This window comes from Ochotona curzoniae, unplaced genomic scaffold, assembly GCF_017591425.1.
Source record: "Ochotona curzoniae isolate NIBS_2020 unplaced genomic scaffold, NIBS_Ocur_1.0 scaffold_3835, whole genome shotgun sequence".
Classification (NCBI taxonomy): domain Eukaryota; kingdom Metazoa; phylum Chordata; class Mammalia; order Lagomorpha; family Ochotonidae; genus Ochotona; species Ochotona curzoniae.
In genome coordinates this window covers 2,448,137-2,464,193 of record NW_024467114.1, presented here as the reverse complement: position 1 = coordinate 2,464,193, position 16,057 = coordinate 2,448,137, and the positions used below count along the sequence as shown (strand labels likewise).

The following is a 16,057-nucleotide window of genomic DNA, read 5'->3' as shown; positions in this document are numbered from 1 at the left end:
AAAGCCAGGAGCCAGGAGCTTTTTCCAGGTCTCCACACAGGTGCAGGGTCCCAAAGCTTTGGGCCATTCTCAACTGCATTCCCAGGCCACAAGCAGGGAGCTGGGTGGGAAGCGGGGCAGCAACTCTAACTCTTCACCTGGTTCTCAGGGTTGTTGGCAGCCATTCTCGGGATGACTGTGAGCCACCAGGCATGCCTCGGCCTCTCCAGGTGCCAGGCGCTCCCTAGCTTCCATTCTTGCTTTTCAGGCTCTTGGTGGAGTCCAGTGTCCTCAGAGGCTGGCGGGGGAGCAGGAGCCAGGGCACTCTGTCAGCAGGTAAAGCTGCAAGTCGCATCTTCTGAGTCAGCAGGACGCTTCCTCAGGCATGGCGGGAGTGCGTCTCGCTCCAATGGTGCTCAGAGATCAGTGATGCAAACGGTCCTGCTGATTTAAATCATTACATCAGACCAACTCCAGAGCTGAGGACATGTGCTATAGGAAAGTGACCAAGCTACGCCTCCTAGTCTTACCCCAGCCATCTGGTAAGGGGATGGGACCCCTCCCAGGGGCCTGTCTTGTGCCCTTGACTCCGCTGAAGGCCTGGGTCGTTCTAGAGGTGGGAGGTGAAGGCTGCTGGACAAACCATCAACCTTCATCAGAAGTTCGTCTACCAGACTCGCAAATTCGTCCAGGTAGTAACGCTGAAGGGAGGAACAGCAGCTCAGCGAATGCAGTTAGGATCTGACGTCTCTGTCTACGGCCATACCACGCTGAACACGCCCGATCTCGTCTGACTTCTCTCTCCCTTCTCTGACACGCGTGGGGTGCTGCTCTCAACGGCTTTGTGCCGTAATGGAGAATGTGCTGGATTCGCTACCAGAAGACCCGAATGAGGGGCCTGTCTCTGAAAGACTCCTCTATACTGGGCTCATGCAGACACACACTGGAGTTGACCGTCAGCTCCCCGTAGTGTGCAACATGCTGCAGACACACACACTGTGGACGCCACTTGTGTCCATGCAGGCACTCACACAGAGGCTGTGCTTCACGCCATCCCAGTGAGTGCAGGGAGACACACCGGGCAATGGCTTGTGCCCTGCTGCAGTGTTTACACAGACACACACGGGCTGTGCTTCACGCCCTGCTGGAATGCGTCCACGCAGACCTGCACGCACGTGGACGGTGGCGCAGCATGCAGGCTGCGCGGCAGACCCGAGGGCCGTGACAGGTGGGGCACGGGATAAACAGTGACACCACACCAGCACCGCTCCCTGTGTGATTGCCTGTGGAACTGCCCGGCAGATGCCCTGGTCTCAGGGGAGTCGTCTGGGAGCTTGTGAGCAGTGCTGCAGGTGTCAGATGTCAAACCATGCACCCAGGACTCCGTGTTCTAGGCAGAAGTTTGGGTCCCGCAGCAGGCAGAAATGGAAATGACCAGTTCTAAAGGGACAGAGTACAGCATGCATGTGCCCGGCAAAGACCGCAAGCTTGGTCTTTCCAGGCAGACAGGGTTGGGCCAAGGACATGGTGAGTCAGTGAGAGGGAGGTGCTTGGGGGGTCCAGGGGGCGTCCTGACTTTACGGAGGACTAAGAACAGACTCAGCGCAGCGACACTCGGGGCAGCAGGCCATCCTGCTCTAGAACTAAGAGCAGCTGCTGAACTTGCTCTTGCGCCCAGGGATCCCACAGTCCACAGCTCACGTGGTCCTCGGCCACCTCCGTCTCCTCTGACTGTGGTGTTCCCAGGCCCAGCCAGGCCAGGGCCTTCCTCCAGCTGCACACACGACCACGCTCAAACCTCATGAGAGGCTGACGCCGACGAGGTGGTCTTCTTCTGGGGACGGTCATGAGGGCTCCTCTCAGCTGGGGGAGGGAAGAGGCTTCCCGTGAGCAATGGAAAGCCAGCTTCATCTAAGAACTCGTGAACTGGAGAGCCCGTCTGACAGTGCCCTTTATGACCACTTAGCAAGGCGGGCATCATGTGGCAGAAAAATATCAAGCCAATGTGTGTGCTGAGGGGGCTAATGGCAGGGACAGGTTAGTGGTGGAAACCGTCTCATACACGGGCTGGCAGATTGTTACTGAGATAACAGGGCAGGCGAGAAGTGAAGCCCAAACCAAAGAGAGGTGTGAGGCAGTGAGCGGCTGGCTAGGCTTCTCGGAGGAGGCCGCACCTGGCGGGGCTGTGGTCTGGCTGGATCAGACCAGCTCAGGCCGGTATGATGGGCCTTGGGGATGACTGGCCTGATCCGGCCAGTGCAGCCTGGAACATTCCCCCAGTCAGCAGACAGAACTCTTAAACTTGAACTTCATGGTGTGGGGATGTGTACTTACCACCCCAAAGCACAGCGTGGCCAGCACCATGACAAGAGCCAGGCAGGGACAAGCTGTGGCCCGGGGGTTGGACTGGGAAAGACCAGGGGGCAAGTCTGCTCGGCCTCTCCCCGGGAAGCGGAAGAGCAGGCCGGGCAAAGCCCCTGCCCAGGCACTGGAGGCCGGTGCCCAGGTGGAGAGAAGCTGCCGCCGGCGTGTGATGCCAGCATGGGCAGCCAGCAGCAGGATCCCCGCCAGCTGTCAGGAGAGAATTGAGGGTGGTTTCTTAGGAGGGTCGCTCTAGCTAAATTAGGAGTGTTCTGAGTGAACACAGGGCCACCTCTGGCTCCTCCACCCTCCCAGGTTCTCCACTGCACCTTGGGCTCCCTGCGACCCTTCCCCTGAGTTCCAGTGCCTGAGAGAGATTTTTGGAGCAGGTTAGCAGTTAAAGGAGAGAGTGCAGTGTTGCAGTCTGTGTGGGGTGAGGTATGTGACTGCCACACTGGTCCCCAAGGGAAGGCCTGCCCTCCTTTGACCCCTGGCCCCTGCTTCTGCCCACAGCTTAGTTGTGGTAATTCTACGAGTCCCCTCCCCTGATATCATTGCTGGCACTTGGAGAACCTCGCTACCATGCATGACTACTTACAGAGCAATAAAATGACACCAGCTGTGGGGAAGTGTGACATGGAGCGGGGTTGGGGACAGCACTAACTGAAGGTCTCAGACTGTAACTTACACATGACTACTGACACTGACCTGAGACCACACCATCTGGACAGGTGTCTGGAGTGGCAGGCCGGATGCCTCATGGCATGTGCACAGCCCACAGCAGAGCACTTGGTTTTGAGTCCCAGGGCTAGCTCCTGCTAACATCACCCGGGAATGCCATGGGACAGCTCCAACACATGGGAGACCTTGATGAGATTCCCAGCTCCCGGCTTCAGCCTGGCCCAGCCCTGGCTGCGCAGTCACTTAGCCAGTGGGCGGGAGCAAAACAGAACCACACCAGGACAGCAATGGTGGGAGGTGCTTCTCCTTGACCAATGTTTGCTGACTTGAGGCCAACTGGGAAATCCCTGGGGAGAGGGGATCCTTACCATTGGGGCGTGGGCACGGATGCGGGAGAGGGTGTGGCCCAGCGCGAGGGAGAGGGAGGTTGGCAGGGCGAGACGACCCAGGAGAGCCAGGCTTGTCCACAGCAGCAGGAAGGAGAGGACCCCCTGCATCCACCGCACCCTCTGGGACAGAAGAGCAGGTGGGGAGACGTCACTGCAGAGGCTGCACCTGCGTGCGGCCAGTGTGCACGAGGCTCGGGGGTCTCCCGAGAATGAGGAGTTGGCACTGGGGCCCAAGGACACGTCTTCAGGAGTAGGTTTGGCCATTTCTTGCCTGAGCCTCCCTCTGCCAGTGTCCCCTCGGGGGTGCAGAGTACACGGGAAGACCATGCCCAGGCCAGCCCTCCCCTCCATGTCCACGTGCAGAATGCACTGGGGTGGCTGACACCTGTTGCCGGGTTTTAGACAGAATGCTCCTAAAACCACAAGTCCTCATGGCTGGCAGCTTGGGGCCCAAGGCTCAGGTCCACAGGTGCCCCACAGAGGCTGTCAGCAGCGAGTGGATGTGGCCTGGCCTCCCAGTGTCGCATCCCACAGCTCGGCCACACCCGAAGCCCTGGAGGGTCCCTGGAGGGGGGTCCGCAGTGGCCGAGCTTCTGCTCTCACCGCCATCCCAGGAGTGGGGGAAGGGGTGCAGGCAGATCTGAGGGTCTGCACCAGAGGGGTCAGGATTTCTGTCAGCTTTGCTTCCTCGTGCGCCCAGGCAGGGTCAGCTGGGCATAGTGGCAGTACCATGTGCATAGGAGAACAGGGGGCGACTGGGGTGGGCTGGGGGCTCCAGCCAGTGCCCCCCAGCTACAGGAGCAAGCCTACGCTTCCAGCGCCATCGCGGATGTGCAGTGGCCTCCCTGATTCGTGTAAATGAGTGTCTCTGAAGTAGCCCCAGCTGCAGGAGGTCTCGGGGAGTCCATATTCCCCACGAATGAAGCAGACTGTGGGGGTCCTCTCAGTGGCCACGTGGGGCCAGGAGCTGCTGTCTGAGTCACCGGAGCCTCCAGCTGTTGTCATGACTGTAACTGTCACTGCTGGACAGCCACCAGTGCGACACTGGAGACGTGCCAGTACGTGAGCACACACCCCCACACACCCTCACACCTCACACACCCTCACACACGCTCATACCCTCACACACCCTCACACCCCACACACCCTCACACCCTCACACACCCCCACACACCCTCACACCCCCACACACCCTCACACACCCTCACACCCCCACACACCCTCACACACCCACACACCTACACGCTCCTCACACCCCCACACACCCTCACACACCCTCACACACCACACACCACCCCTCACACACCCTCACACCCCCACACACACCCTCACACACCCACACATCCCCTCACACACCCTCACACCCCCACACATCCCCTCACACACCCTCACACCCTCACACACCCTCACACACCCTCACACCCCCACACATCCCCTCACACACCCTCACACCCCCACACATCCCCTCACACACCTCACCCTCACACACCCCACACACTCACCCCCACACACCCTCACACCCCACACCCCCACACACCCTCACACCACCCCACACATCCCCTCACACACCCTCACACCTCCACACATCCCCTCACACACCCTCACACACTCCTCACACCTCCACACATCCCCTCACACACCCTCACACCCCACACACCCTCACACCCCACACACATCCCCTCACACCTCACTCCCTGTAGAACCCACCCACCGAAGCTCGCCCCCAGGAGGCAGCAGGCCCTGGCCAGCCAGCCCCACCCGTGACCACAGAGTGCCTGCGTGGGTCAGCATGGAATGAAGCCACCATCGCTCATCACCCAGAGCCCTCAGCCATACCTGGTCCCACCACACCACGGAGCCAAGGTCCACGAACTCCCGGTAAAACCCCTTATGGAACTGGTCGGCAGCATCCCCAGCAAGGGTAGCGAGGTGGCCAGTGGCCAGGTGGCAGGCGAAGCCCGTTCCAGCCACGGCGAGCTGCAAGGACACGACTGCTTTCTCATTGAAATGACGTCTTCTTTTAGACAAAGATACACGCTACTATTTGTCATAGACAGGAGGCAGGGGTGCCTACCTACCTCCAGCCAGTTTCTTGGTTTGCGCCAGTAGTTGAGGACACCCTTGTCCACCATAGCATAGAGTTGGAAGCAGAGGTGGGCCAGGCTGAGTGCCAGGGAGGCCAGCTGAGGACAACAACACGGACAGGTGGCCATGAAGATGCCCTCTGTACTCCCGCCACGCAGCTGGGCGGCCACCGGTCACCCTTCCGGCACGCGCAGTGTGAGCCACAGGCTGGCTCTGCAGTTTGATCAAGAATGTCACCTTCTATAGCCACCCCAGACACTCACAGAAACCCCGCTGTGGCTGGGCCAGAGCCCGGGAGGAGCCTTGAACCCCCATGTAAGGGTGGACAGCTGAACTTGGCTGTGGAGGCAAAGCCCGTGGAGACGCACAGGGACCCTAGCTGCAGAGCCCAGGCATGCGAGAAGAGTGCCACCCACGCTCTCGGGCTGCTGTGTGAAGGTGGCGCGGAAAGGCTACAAGCAGAGGCCTGGGCATATGCAGGACCCCGAGCCCAGGGACCCCAGGAGGCCTGAGCCACAGGACACACCTCAGACAGCATGAGGCAGTGACCCAAGACTGAGTCACTGCGGAGGATGCCGACTGAGTCCACCTGAGGCGAGGGGATCAGCGCCCCTGAGGGCAGGATCTCCACGCCCAGGGAGACGCTGGTGAAGAGGCGGCTGGGGGCGTGGAAGAGCGTGAAGTGCACGGACACAGAGCGTGTGCTGTGGTCAATCCACCTGCTGGCTCTGAGGCTGCTGAGGGCTGCCTGGACTTCCTCCCTGTGAGACAGCACAGGGCAGGGCTGGGAGCGGCGGGGAAGGCACTCGGCCAGCTCCCCCGACCCGAACGACTCATACACGCCTTCACCTGGAAGAGGGGCAGTGGAAGGGGTGGGGCGCAGGGGCCCTGGGATGCCGGAGAAGGAGGCCATATCCTTGTGCTGCTGTAGGTAAGGGCAAGGGGCACAGGCCCTCGTCCAGGGATTCAGGGTTCCCTGTCTTTGCAGTGGACACCCTGGTTCCACCCTGATGGCCTTTGGTATGTGGTCCCACATAGCCACACACCCTTTCCTCCTCCTGTTCCTCCATGGCACCCATGACGGTTGCCTGGCAACCCCTCCGTGTCACTGCCTGGTCAGCATGCCCCCAGGCCAGTGTCACAGGAGTGCTGTCCAGTGTGTGCTAGTTGGACAGGGAGGGCTGCTCGGCACAGGGCCCAGCTGGGATTGGGACCGTGTGTGTTTCCTGCCAACATCCCTCCTGCACTGTCCTCCGTGGTTTCACAGCACAGCACAGGTGTGCCAGCCCTGAGGTGCTGAGGGCCCTCTGGCTGGGAGCAGCGAGCAGCAGACCCCACTGGCTGCTGGCTCAGGGCTCTCACCTCGTTCGGCCCAGGCTATGCACGCAGCCCACAAGATCACCGTGGCTTCCATTCCCATTCTGGGGGCCTTCAACTTGAGGGTTCTGTGTGGATGGAGTGTCTTCAAACATAGCAGCTGATGGCCCCGGAGGCTAAAGACAAACTCTGCTTAGAACAGGTGTAGCCCTGTCCGTAGGGCGCCTGACCCCCGCTGCCCGGCCCATGGCCTCCAGCCACAGCGCCCCCTGCTCTGCGGCATGCACTCTGCAGGCTTCCACAATGTGAGAAAAGCTTGGCACCCAGCCCCACGTCAGGCAGGTGTGCCCTGCGGCCTGGGAGTGAGGCGGCAGAGGGGCAGCGTCTCCCAGCCCAGGAAGTAGGTGCTGTGACCTTGTACCCATGGGCAGTGCTTGGGAGCGAGCATACACAGGGTTGAGAGTCAGTGCCAAACGGGGTTCCTAGACAAGGTCCTGGCTTCCACTCACCCCCATGACAGTTCAGCACGCGCACCTGGGCTGGGAGGGGCACAGAGGGCATGGCGCAGGCCTGCCCAGGGGGCAGCTGACAGTGCCCACCGCCCCAGTCTGGTCTCGAGGAGATGAAGTGACCCCACCACCTGCCCAGCGGCTCCCTCATCTGTCAAGTTCCATTTACTCATCCTACCTTGCAGAGGTCGTGAGGGGCGGCTGACAGCTGCCTGATGACCGGAGAGCCCAGCAGGTGGCATGTCCCTCCCAGAGCACCAGGCTGGAGAAGAGAGGAGACTCAGAAGGAACAGTGCCACCAACTGGTGCCACAGTGGCACGGTGGATGGGGCAGTTCCACCTGTGGAATTAGATGCCAATTCCAGAACCACTCCAGGGATGGAACCCAGCAGGAAAGGCGGCCTAGACTGGAAACAAGACCCCCATCCCTGTGGCATCTGCCGCCTCTGCACCATTGGGAATGATCGCTTTTCACTTCCGCCTCAAGGGGTGTCATCCACGGCTCCAGAGGACACGGCAGAGCAAAACCAGGAGCACGGAGGAGCACGGTGGGAAGAGCTGGGATCACACACACTACACAGGGGCGGTGTGGGGGTGCTGCAGGGGAACCCCACATCTTGGGGCACCCTGCCTGCAGTCCCACCCAGCTCCCTGCTAAAGCAATGGGTGCCCTGGCTGAGGTCCAGGCTCCTGGTGTCTGCCTGGACCAGCCCCGGGCTTGCGGCCTTTTGGGGAGTAGGCGCTCGCTTGATCTCCCCTCACTCCGTCACGCTGCTTTTGAAGTAACAAATCTTAAAAAATGCGCTTTACTTTTTCTTCTGAACATGGAAGCAGCCTGTCCTCTTGCTAGAAGCTTCCCTGCTGCTCCCCTTATCAGCTTGGAGTGCCCCTTGGTTTGGGGAACTTGGCACACTAAACTGCCCCCTGCCCGCCTTGCACACCCTCCTGGGACCTGCCGTGCTCTAGCCTGGGAAGCGTACAGCTTGGAGACTCCTGGGCAAGGAGGGCATCCTGGCACTGGGCTCTGACCAGGGAAAGCAGCAGAGAGCAGGGGCTGCACACCTGCCTCAACCTGCAAGCATGGCCACTGCCACGAGGCGTTCCTGAGAGCATGGTTGACACAGAAAGAGAGACACACCTGAGCTGCCATCGCAGGCCCCGCCGTGTGCAGGCCATCCAACAACACGGTCAGGCTCCAGTCCCACCAGCCATCAATGCTCTGCAGGCTGTCCCAGGCATGCCCCGGGCTTCTGCATGGGGAGACAGAAATGAACAGTGATGTCCGTGCAGGGCAAGGACTGAAGGGATTTTCCCACCTGCTTCTCTCTCGCTAGGTACTCAAAGCCACACACAGCACAGGGCATAGGAATGGGGCAAGCACTGGCTGCCAGTCGCAGGAGACAACACCCACTCACATACTCATGCGCTCAGCGCTACAAGCAGCCAGGCGGTGTCCGACACTCTGCTCAGTCTCAGAAACACAAAACCAACTCTGCCCCCACGCACTTGCAGCTAAGCAGCAACAGCTGAGTGAGAAGTCGCCCCGCGCTGGGACCACCCTGTTCACAGCACACAACCACCATGCTCGCATGCTCGGGGTAGCAGCCAGCGCTGGACAGGAGACACCCAGCGTCTGCAGGACACTGGACTCCAGGGTGAGGCGATGGCGCCCAGCGCGAGCTCTGGCAAGTGCTCTGGGCACACGGAGGGCAGGTGGGCGCAGGTCGTGCTGCTTGGCAGTCCAGGGCAGCCAAGTACACTTCTGACCAAGCAAGTGTAGGTTCCCTGGCGAACAGAAATGTGCCTGGGGTGGCGGCTTCACTCATGTTTGGAGGCATAGAAAGAGACCAGAGAGACCAACACTTTTGTGTTGCAAAGTGATGACAAGTCAGAAGGGACACGAGCTTGGGTCACCCAGGGCCGTGCAATTCTAACCACCCACTTGGCCCCGATGAGCCTGACCACGCGGCTTCACGTTGTGACCGAGGCAGTGACGAGACAGACCCGAAGGCAGAGCTGACCCCTGGATGGTGGAGTTCTGCAGCCAGCTCTGTGTGGGGTGATGTCACACTGGCGGCATGACACAGACCCCAGGCGAGCATCCACACCCCGGGGATGGGCAGGCCTGAGCTGGGTGGCTAAGAGCTGCAGAGAGACATCCACCCCCAAGGAGACAGTGCTGCAGCCCAGGCCTGGGCACACTGCCCACTCTGCCAAGCTTAGCAAACATGTTGGAGTCCTGGGAGAGTCACAGCAATGCTGGGTCACATGTGAGGACAGACACCAAGCAGAGGGGGCACGCACATGTGGATTCACACACGGCCTCCAGCGGCTGTCTGGGACCCAGCGGCGCATCTGGCCCTGGGCATGGCAGCTGAGAAGCAGTGTTCCTGCCCCTGGCTTGTCCCCTTTCCCTTCAGAGGTTGCGTGCTAGCCAGGTGAGCACCTGACCTCGGTCAGCTTACGCATCTTGGAGCCTCCTCTTGGCAGGCTTATCCCGTGTGCTCGCTCTGACACAGCTCAGAGCCCTCCGTCAACGTGGCCACCACGTGCAGAGCAAGCAGCGGTGTGCAGGAGCACCGAGGGGAGGCAGGCACCATGGAGTCGGCAGGCCTGGCCTGGGTGCACGTGCCGGGAGAGGCGCCAGGGCGGTGTGCGAGGAGGTGAGGTGTTGCCCGCCTGGGGAAGTGAGGCTTCTCTGTGAACACGCCGCGCGGACAGACCCAGAGGCCCCACGTTCTGTGTATTTAGTCAACAGTGTTGGTTTTATTGTCTTGTTGACTTTGCACAACCGTCATTTCCCTTCCTGCCACCTGCTCACTGCTGGGCTGGCAGTGAAGAAAGTACGTCTCAACAACGTCAACCGGGGCCCAGGCATGACCCAGCACGGCCAGCTCCCATACCCAGCTGGGCATGTCTGCCTCCTTCCTGCCACCCTGGCCTAAGGGCCGTGCTCCCAACCGCCAAGAAGCACCAGGCTCTGGGCGTGCTAATTGGAGCAGTTACACGCACAGGCCCACGTGCTGGCTTGGCACACGGAAGATCAGCGTGCGGTTCTCTCGGGCATCCACACAGAGCATCTGCTGCCCTGGCTGGTGTTGTCGCCCAGCTCATCCAGCTCCTGAACCCTCCTCTCCCTGCTTGTCCGGAAGCTCCTCTGCCCACAACGCCAACCCCTTGGGAGCTGTCGCTCCTTCTGGCTTAGGTGGGGGGTAGAGTTTGGGCTGGAAGGACCAGGTGATGGGGGGCGCTTAGGCACTTCAAATCTTCTGTGGCAAACTGGGACCCACGCAGCATGGCTGTCTGCAGGAGCATAGAGAGTCTTGGGAACCCACAGGACAGACATCCTGCCACAAGCCCCGCCCTGGCAGGTGTTCTCAGCACAGACACTGTGGATCTGAAAACGAGAGGCAAAAACTCACGTAGCAAGTATTCCAGATGTACCGACTTATGAAATGGGAAGCAAACAAAACAACAACAACAAAAAGCTAAGACTGTTTTTAGATTTCTGGTCCATAAGGACCCAAATTCTCACGTTGCTTTGCCCGCAGCGCCCCCTCCTGGCACAGTGTGTGCATTGTACACGTAGGAGAAGGGGTGGGAAATGGCAGTGATGGCTGCTTGGTGCCTGGCAGGGCAGAGGGCAGCAGCTGAGCTTAGCAACCCGAAACTTTCAGGTCTGACCAAAACAGCACGATGCCGTTCACTTCCCAGCATCTGGCTGGTATCACTAAATCCCTCTGTACGCTAGCACTGTGGTGCAGCTGGCAAAACTTCCCATATGGGTGCCGGTTCGAGTCCTGGTTACTCCTCATCCAGCTCCCGATAACGTGCCTGAGACAGATGGCCCGACTGCTCAGGTCCCTGCACCCATGGGGGAGACCTGGAAGAAGCTCCTGACTTCATTCAGGCCCAGCCCTGCCCACTGTGGCCATCGTGGGGAGTAAACAAATGCAAGGTCACTTTATATCCACAGCCCCCCTCTCAGGAACTGCCTCTTAAATAAACAAATCATCTTTAAAAAGAAAGAAAAGCAAATGTGCTTTAAAACAGGCCATTCTGTTCAATTTTCAAGCTGCTCGTTCCTGGCTAGACTATTCAAGGAACTAATTCATGTCAACTTGAACAAGCTGGTCGGAGGCTGTGGGTTCGAGGGGAGCTGCTGCGCAGATGTCGCCTTCAACCAACCCCGGGAGCCAGGCTAGTCCACACGTGGCCACTGACACCATGGTGAAGAAGCCACACGGTCTCAGCCGTGCACGCTAGACTTCAAGACCAGCCAGCTTGGGGAGGCGTGTCAGCCTGCCCCGGGGGAGAAGTCTGGCCGTGGCCTTCGCAGACTTTCAGCAGAAAGGCGAAAGCTGCTCATGTTGGGATGGACATCTTGGCCATGGCCCCTGGGTCAGGAGCTCTGTGGGTCCCTGCCCTGGGGGAGGGGGGGAGGGAGGAGGCGGAGGCTGCAGCGGAAGGCACCGAAGGGGTGGTGGGCGCCCGTGGCATCTCTCGGCAGCAAGGCCCTGCCTCTGGCCCGAGCCCAGGAGTGTCCTGCACTGTCCTTGTCTCTCCACTCACCCCATGGAGAGGCCCTGGGCAGGGGGCCCAGAGCCTGCGGCTGCTGCGTCCACTGCACAGCCTCGCCCAGGGCTGCATGTGGGCTGTACGGACAGCCTTTTCCAGTCCCCACGGTGCACTCGCGCAGGGCCTGCATGGCGGGGGAGGGTGAACAAATGGAAGCCCGCCCTGGGCTCTCTGGCCCTGGATGTGGCCAGAGACTATGGAGCTTTGAGCAGTTCCCCAAACCTCCAACCTGGTGAACCACTTCCGCACAGCTTGATTGAGAGAGCCCGCATCCCTGGAGGACCGTCCACTCGTCACACACAGAAGCAGCAGCAGCTTGAGGGCAAGCACAGCGACATCCCTGCGGGGGAGACGGGGAGGTCAGCTGCCCCTGGACACTGTGCGGCCCCCACGTCTGCACCCAGGATTCCGTCCCAGACCCCACAGGCTTTACCTACAGCGCCCACCCCTAAATGATCTCAAGTGGCCTTCCTGTTGGGCACCATAACCCGGGGGCACACACTGCCATACTGAGCCCACGTCACTGGGCTAACTCGATGCCCTGCTGTGCTTTTTCCAAGATGTCCCCATGGTGACAGGAGTCCTAGGTCTGGGCTAATGATGACCTGGGGGGTGGCATGCGCTCAAGGTATGAGGCCAGGTGTGGGCAGAGGGCACCAGAGCCAGGTTGCCATCGTGGGTAGGCTGCAGAGTCGTGTTCTCTACCACTCAGCTTCTTGGCATTCCGTGTTGGGGACCTGGGCTGTGACATGGACGAGGTCTCCCCACCCGTGATGAGGACGTGGACCCTGGAGCAGAGTGGGGTCAGAATGAGCCCCTCCCCATGGACGCTGCACACACCTCAGGGTGGCCCGGGCGCGATTCTCCCTCTTCGTCCTCTCCCTGGTGACCTTGAGCTGGGCCCGGGACGGGGGCTGGACCCAGCGCAGGCGGCGGGCTCGCTGCCGGGCAGCCAGGACCTGTTTGGGTCAGAGTGCATAAGCAAGCTGCCAGGTGGAAGGGGAGAGGCCCCGGGGCTCCTGCCAAGCCCGAGGCACCCACAGCATCGCCGTGATGCACACTGCAGTGGGCGCTTGGGAACAAAGAGTGCTTTGTGCGGACCAGGGCACCAGGCTGCCAGTGTGGGCCGGCAGGGGGATGCAGCCGCAGCTGACACCCCGAGCTCCCGGCCAGGATGGTGTTGGTGGCAGGGCTCTGCTCAGCCACCACAAAGGGCCGCTTTCTGTGACCAGCCCTCGGCTTTGGCCTTGACCCAGGGCTTCTCCCAGGGCAGACACGGCAAGCCCACAAATGCTGCTGCAAGAAGTTTTGGTGAGAAACGGCCCTGTTCTTGCTCTGTGGTTTATAAAGCATTTTCTCTTCCTCGTGTGTCTGTTCACAGCCAGGGCACAACGGTAGCCAACAAACCAATCGCTGACAGTATCCTTTGTTGATTTTTCACTCTGTCTCTCTCACACACTGGGCAAACCCTGGCTCAGGCTCAGGGACCTGAGAGCTCAGAGGCTGCCCTCTGTCCCAGACCTCTGGGCTTCTAGGAAGCAGAAGGCAGGGATGGATGCAAAGCTGGTGCTGACTGCTATGTGGTGGGTGAGATGCCCCCACTGCAGCTGCCCATGGGACCTGCCCAGGCGGGAGTTGCCAGCCAAGGCTGCAGCAATGCGCCTGCACAAACTGAAAGACTCGCCTCCCCCGCCACCTCACTGGCGCCCAGGTGAACCCACAGCCTACAGGGATAGGAGGCGCCAGTGGCCACGGGGGGCGAAGAGGAAAGCAGACACCCCGGGGTGTGAGAAGGGCCAGGGGAGCCTGGGGCTAGAGGGCAGGCCAGCGGGAGCTGCTATGGGCAGCCGGCCCTCCGTGCTGCGTGGCTCCTCTGAGCTCCCATTTCCTCTAAGGGGACACAGCAAGGCAGCCTGCTCCATAAGGTATCAAGAACAAGTTATATGACAAACGTAGCCAGTGTGCCACTGCAGCATGTGACACGCACAGAGTGACACGGCACAATGAGTGCGCATGACATGGGCCGGCACAGCACATTGCCTCCCACAGAGCTATGACCTGAGCACAGCCGAGAGCTGGGGGGAGGGCAGGGATCCCTCGCGGGGCCCCAGGGAGCAGCAGGGCCAAGGACAGGCTCTGACCGTGCGAGCAGGTGCATCCTAAGCCCTAAGTGATGGCTGTAACTGACCCAGGCTCAGCCACACACAGCATGCCATGTGCATTCGGGGCAGCTGTGAGCACACCCTGCTGCTGGCAGGCCCCCTCTCTCTCTCTCTCTCTCTCTCACACACACACACACACACACACACACACCCCTCAAAACTGACTGGCAAAGGGGTGGTACGAGACAGAAGGAAAGCTGTAAGTTAGCAGGTCCAATACATGAATGGCCAAGGTCATGGCCAAGAAAGACTTTTTCATTTGCTTCCTATCTATGACAAATTCCTTTCTCTTGAGGTGCTGCTGTGTGCAGGCTTGGCATAAATGCAAGACAGTGACCGAGGTGTCAGCACCCCACGGGTGGATGCAGAGGCACGGCAGCCCAGGGTGTGTCCTGGTCAGAGCCCCACGGGTGGATGCAGAGGCATGGGAGCCCAGGGTGTGTCCTGGTCAGAGCCCCACGGGTGGATGCAGAGGCACGGGAGCCCAGGGTGCATCCAGGCGACCCCGGGGAGCTGCCCCATGTGCTGTGGGGGTCGGTGCTTAGCAGGACAGGAGCTGAGGGGTCAGTTCTCCCTCACCTCCGCGATGTGCCCTGCACTGCCAGCACAGCAGGGGCTGCTGGGGAGCGCGTCGTGGGTCCTGGGACATCCTTCGAGTCCGGAGTCTAGGTTCCTAGTGGCCTTGTGTAACGACTCAGCAAAGAAGCGGCTGTCGTCTCTTCTTTTCCAAGCGAAACTCAGCGCAAGCACGCACATCTAGAAGGAAGGACGCGGTGCTGAGGGCAGCTGGCAGGCTGTCTGTCTCCTGCGGGCCTGTGTCCCCACGTTACCAGCAGTCATGAGGAACCACTGCCTCCTGACCCCGGCCACCTGCTCCCCAGGTGTGGCCCCACCCAAGCCCCAGGTGAGCTTCAAACTCCTGAAGAAATGGAGTGAAAAGGTTTGGGTTTATTTTGAGGCCAATTTTGAAGCCCATGTATGCTTTTTATAACATGCAGGCCCCAGAAACCTTTATTATTTTTTTTAAGATTTATTTATTTTTATTGGAAGGCAGATATAGAGAGGAGGAGAGACAGAGGAAGATCTTCCATCTGATAGTTTACTCCCCAAGTGGCCACAACAGCTGGAGCTGAGCCAATCTGAAGCCAGGAGCCAGGAGCCAGGAGCTTCTTCTAGGTCTCCCACTGAGGTGCAGGGTCCCAAGGCTTTGGGTCATCCTCAACTGCTTTCCCAGGCCACAAGCAAGGAGCTGTATGGGAAGCGGGGCCGCCGAGACTAGAACTGGCACCCATATGAGATTCTAGTGCATTCAAGGCAAGGACTTTAACTGCTATGCTATTGAGTTGGGCCCCCAGAAGCTGGGGCCTCTCACTTGGTGGGTTTCAGGGAGGAACTGCCTTTAATCCTACTTTGCTCAGATGTTGTAAGTGCCTGGGGTGGTCCCTGAGGCTCAGCACCCTCATGCGAACGGAGGTGGGAGTACCACTAGGATGGCTGCCAGGCCAGGCTGTGGAGCAAAGCCCCTGGCTCCCACCCCTCCCCAGTGCCCTGATGATGGGCATGCATCTCACCATGAGTGGCTGCATGATGAAGCAGCAGCAGACTACGGAGAGGAACAGCAGGTGCAGCCACCACACACACTGGGCCGGCTCGAACCTGGCAGAGACAGCCAGGAAGGGGCTGCTGGACAGGGGCACAGGGAAGGGAGGGCCGGGAGTCCTGTCCTGACCAGAGGACATGCACTCCAGGGACCACCCAGTGGGGAGAGAAAGGAAAGTCCAACACGTGGGTGGGCCCAGGGCCAGCAACAGGGAGGAGAAGGGAGAGGACAAGCAGCAATAACAGCCACAGCCACGCCCACAGGTGGGGCACGCGCAGCTGCACCAGGCCCACAATTAACACTGCACCTGTTACCGTACATCCCCACTCCTATCCACAAAGATGCCGCAACCACCGCTGTGCAGAACACCTGGCCATGCAGTGGGACAACAGGGCC

General features: G+C 60.2%; 1 protein-coding gene across 1 annotated transcript in view; it reads right to left on the bottom strand.

The window, feature by feature from the left end:
- Positions 1–223: 223 nt before the first annotated feature.
- The window catches only part of PKD1L1 (polycystin 1 like 1, transient receptor potential channel interacting), a 55,431-nt gene continuing 39,597 nt past the window's right edge, over positions 224–16,057 (bottom strand). Inside the window, 15 exon segments of the mRNA XM_040964497.1 lie at positions 224–277; positions 510–680; positions 1,681–1,842; positions 2,314–2,550; positions 3,390–3,530; positions 5,247–5,387; positions 5,489–5,593; positions 6,022–6,344; positions 6,898–6,988; positions 7,500–7,583; positions 8,460–8,571; positions 12,129–12,239; positions 12,740–12,858; positions 14,641–14,817; positions 15,633–15,717. Of these exon segments, the coding sequence (XP_040820431.1) occupies positions 224–277; positions 510–680; positions 1,681–1,842; positions 2,314–2,550; positions 3,390–3,530; positions 5,247–5,387; positions 5,489–5,593; positions 6,022–6,344; positions 6,898–6,988; positions 7,500–7,583; positions 8,460–8,571; positions 12,129–12,239; positions 12,740–12,858; positions 14,641–14,817; positions 15,633–15,717 (2,113 nt within the window).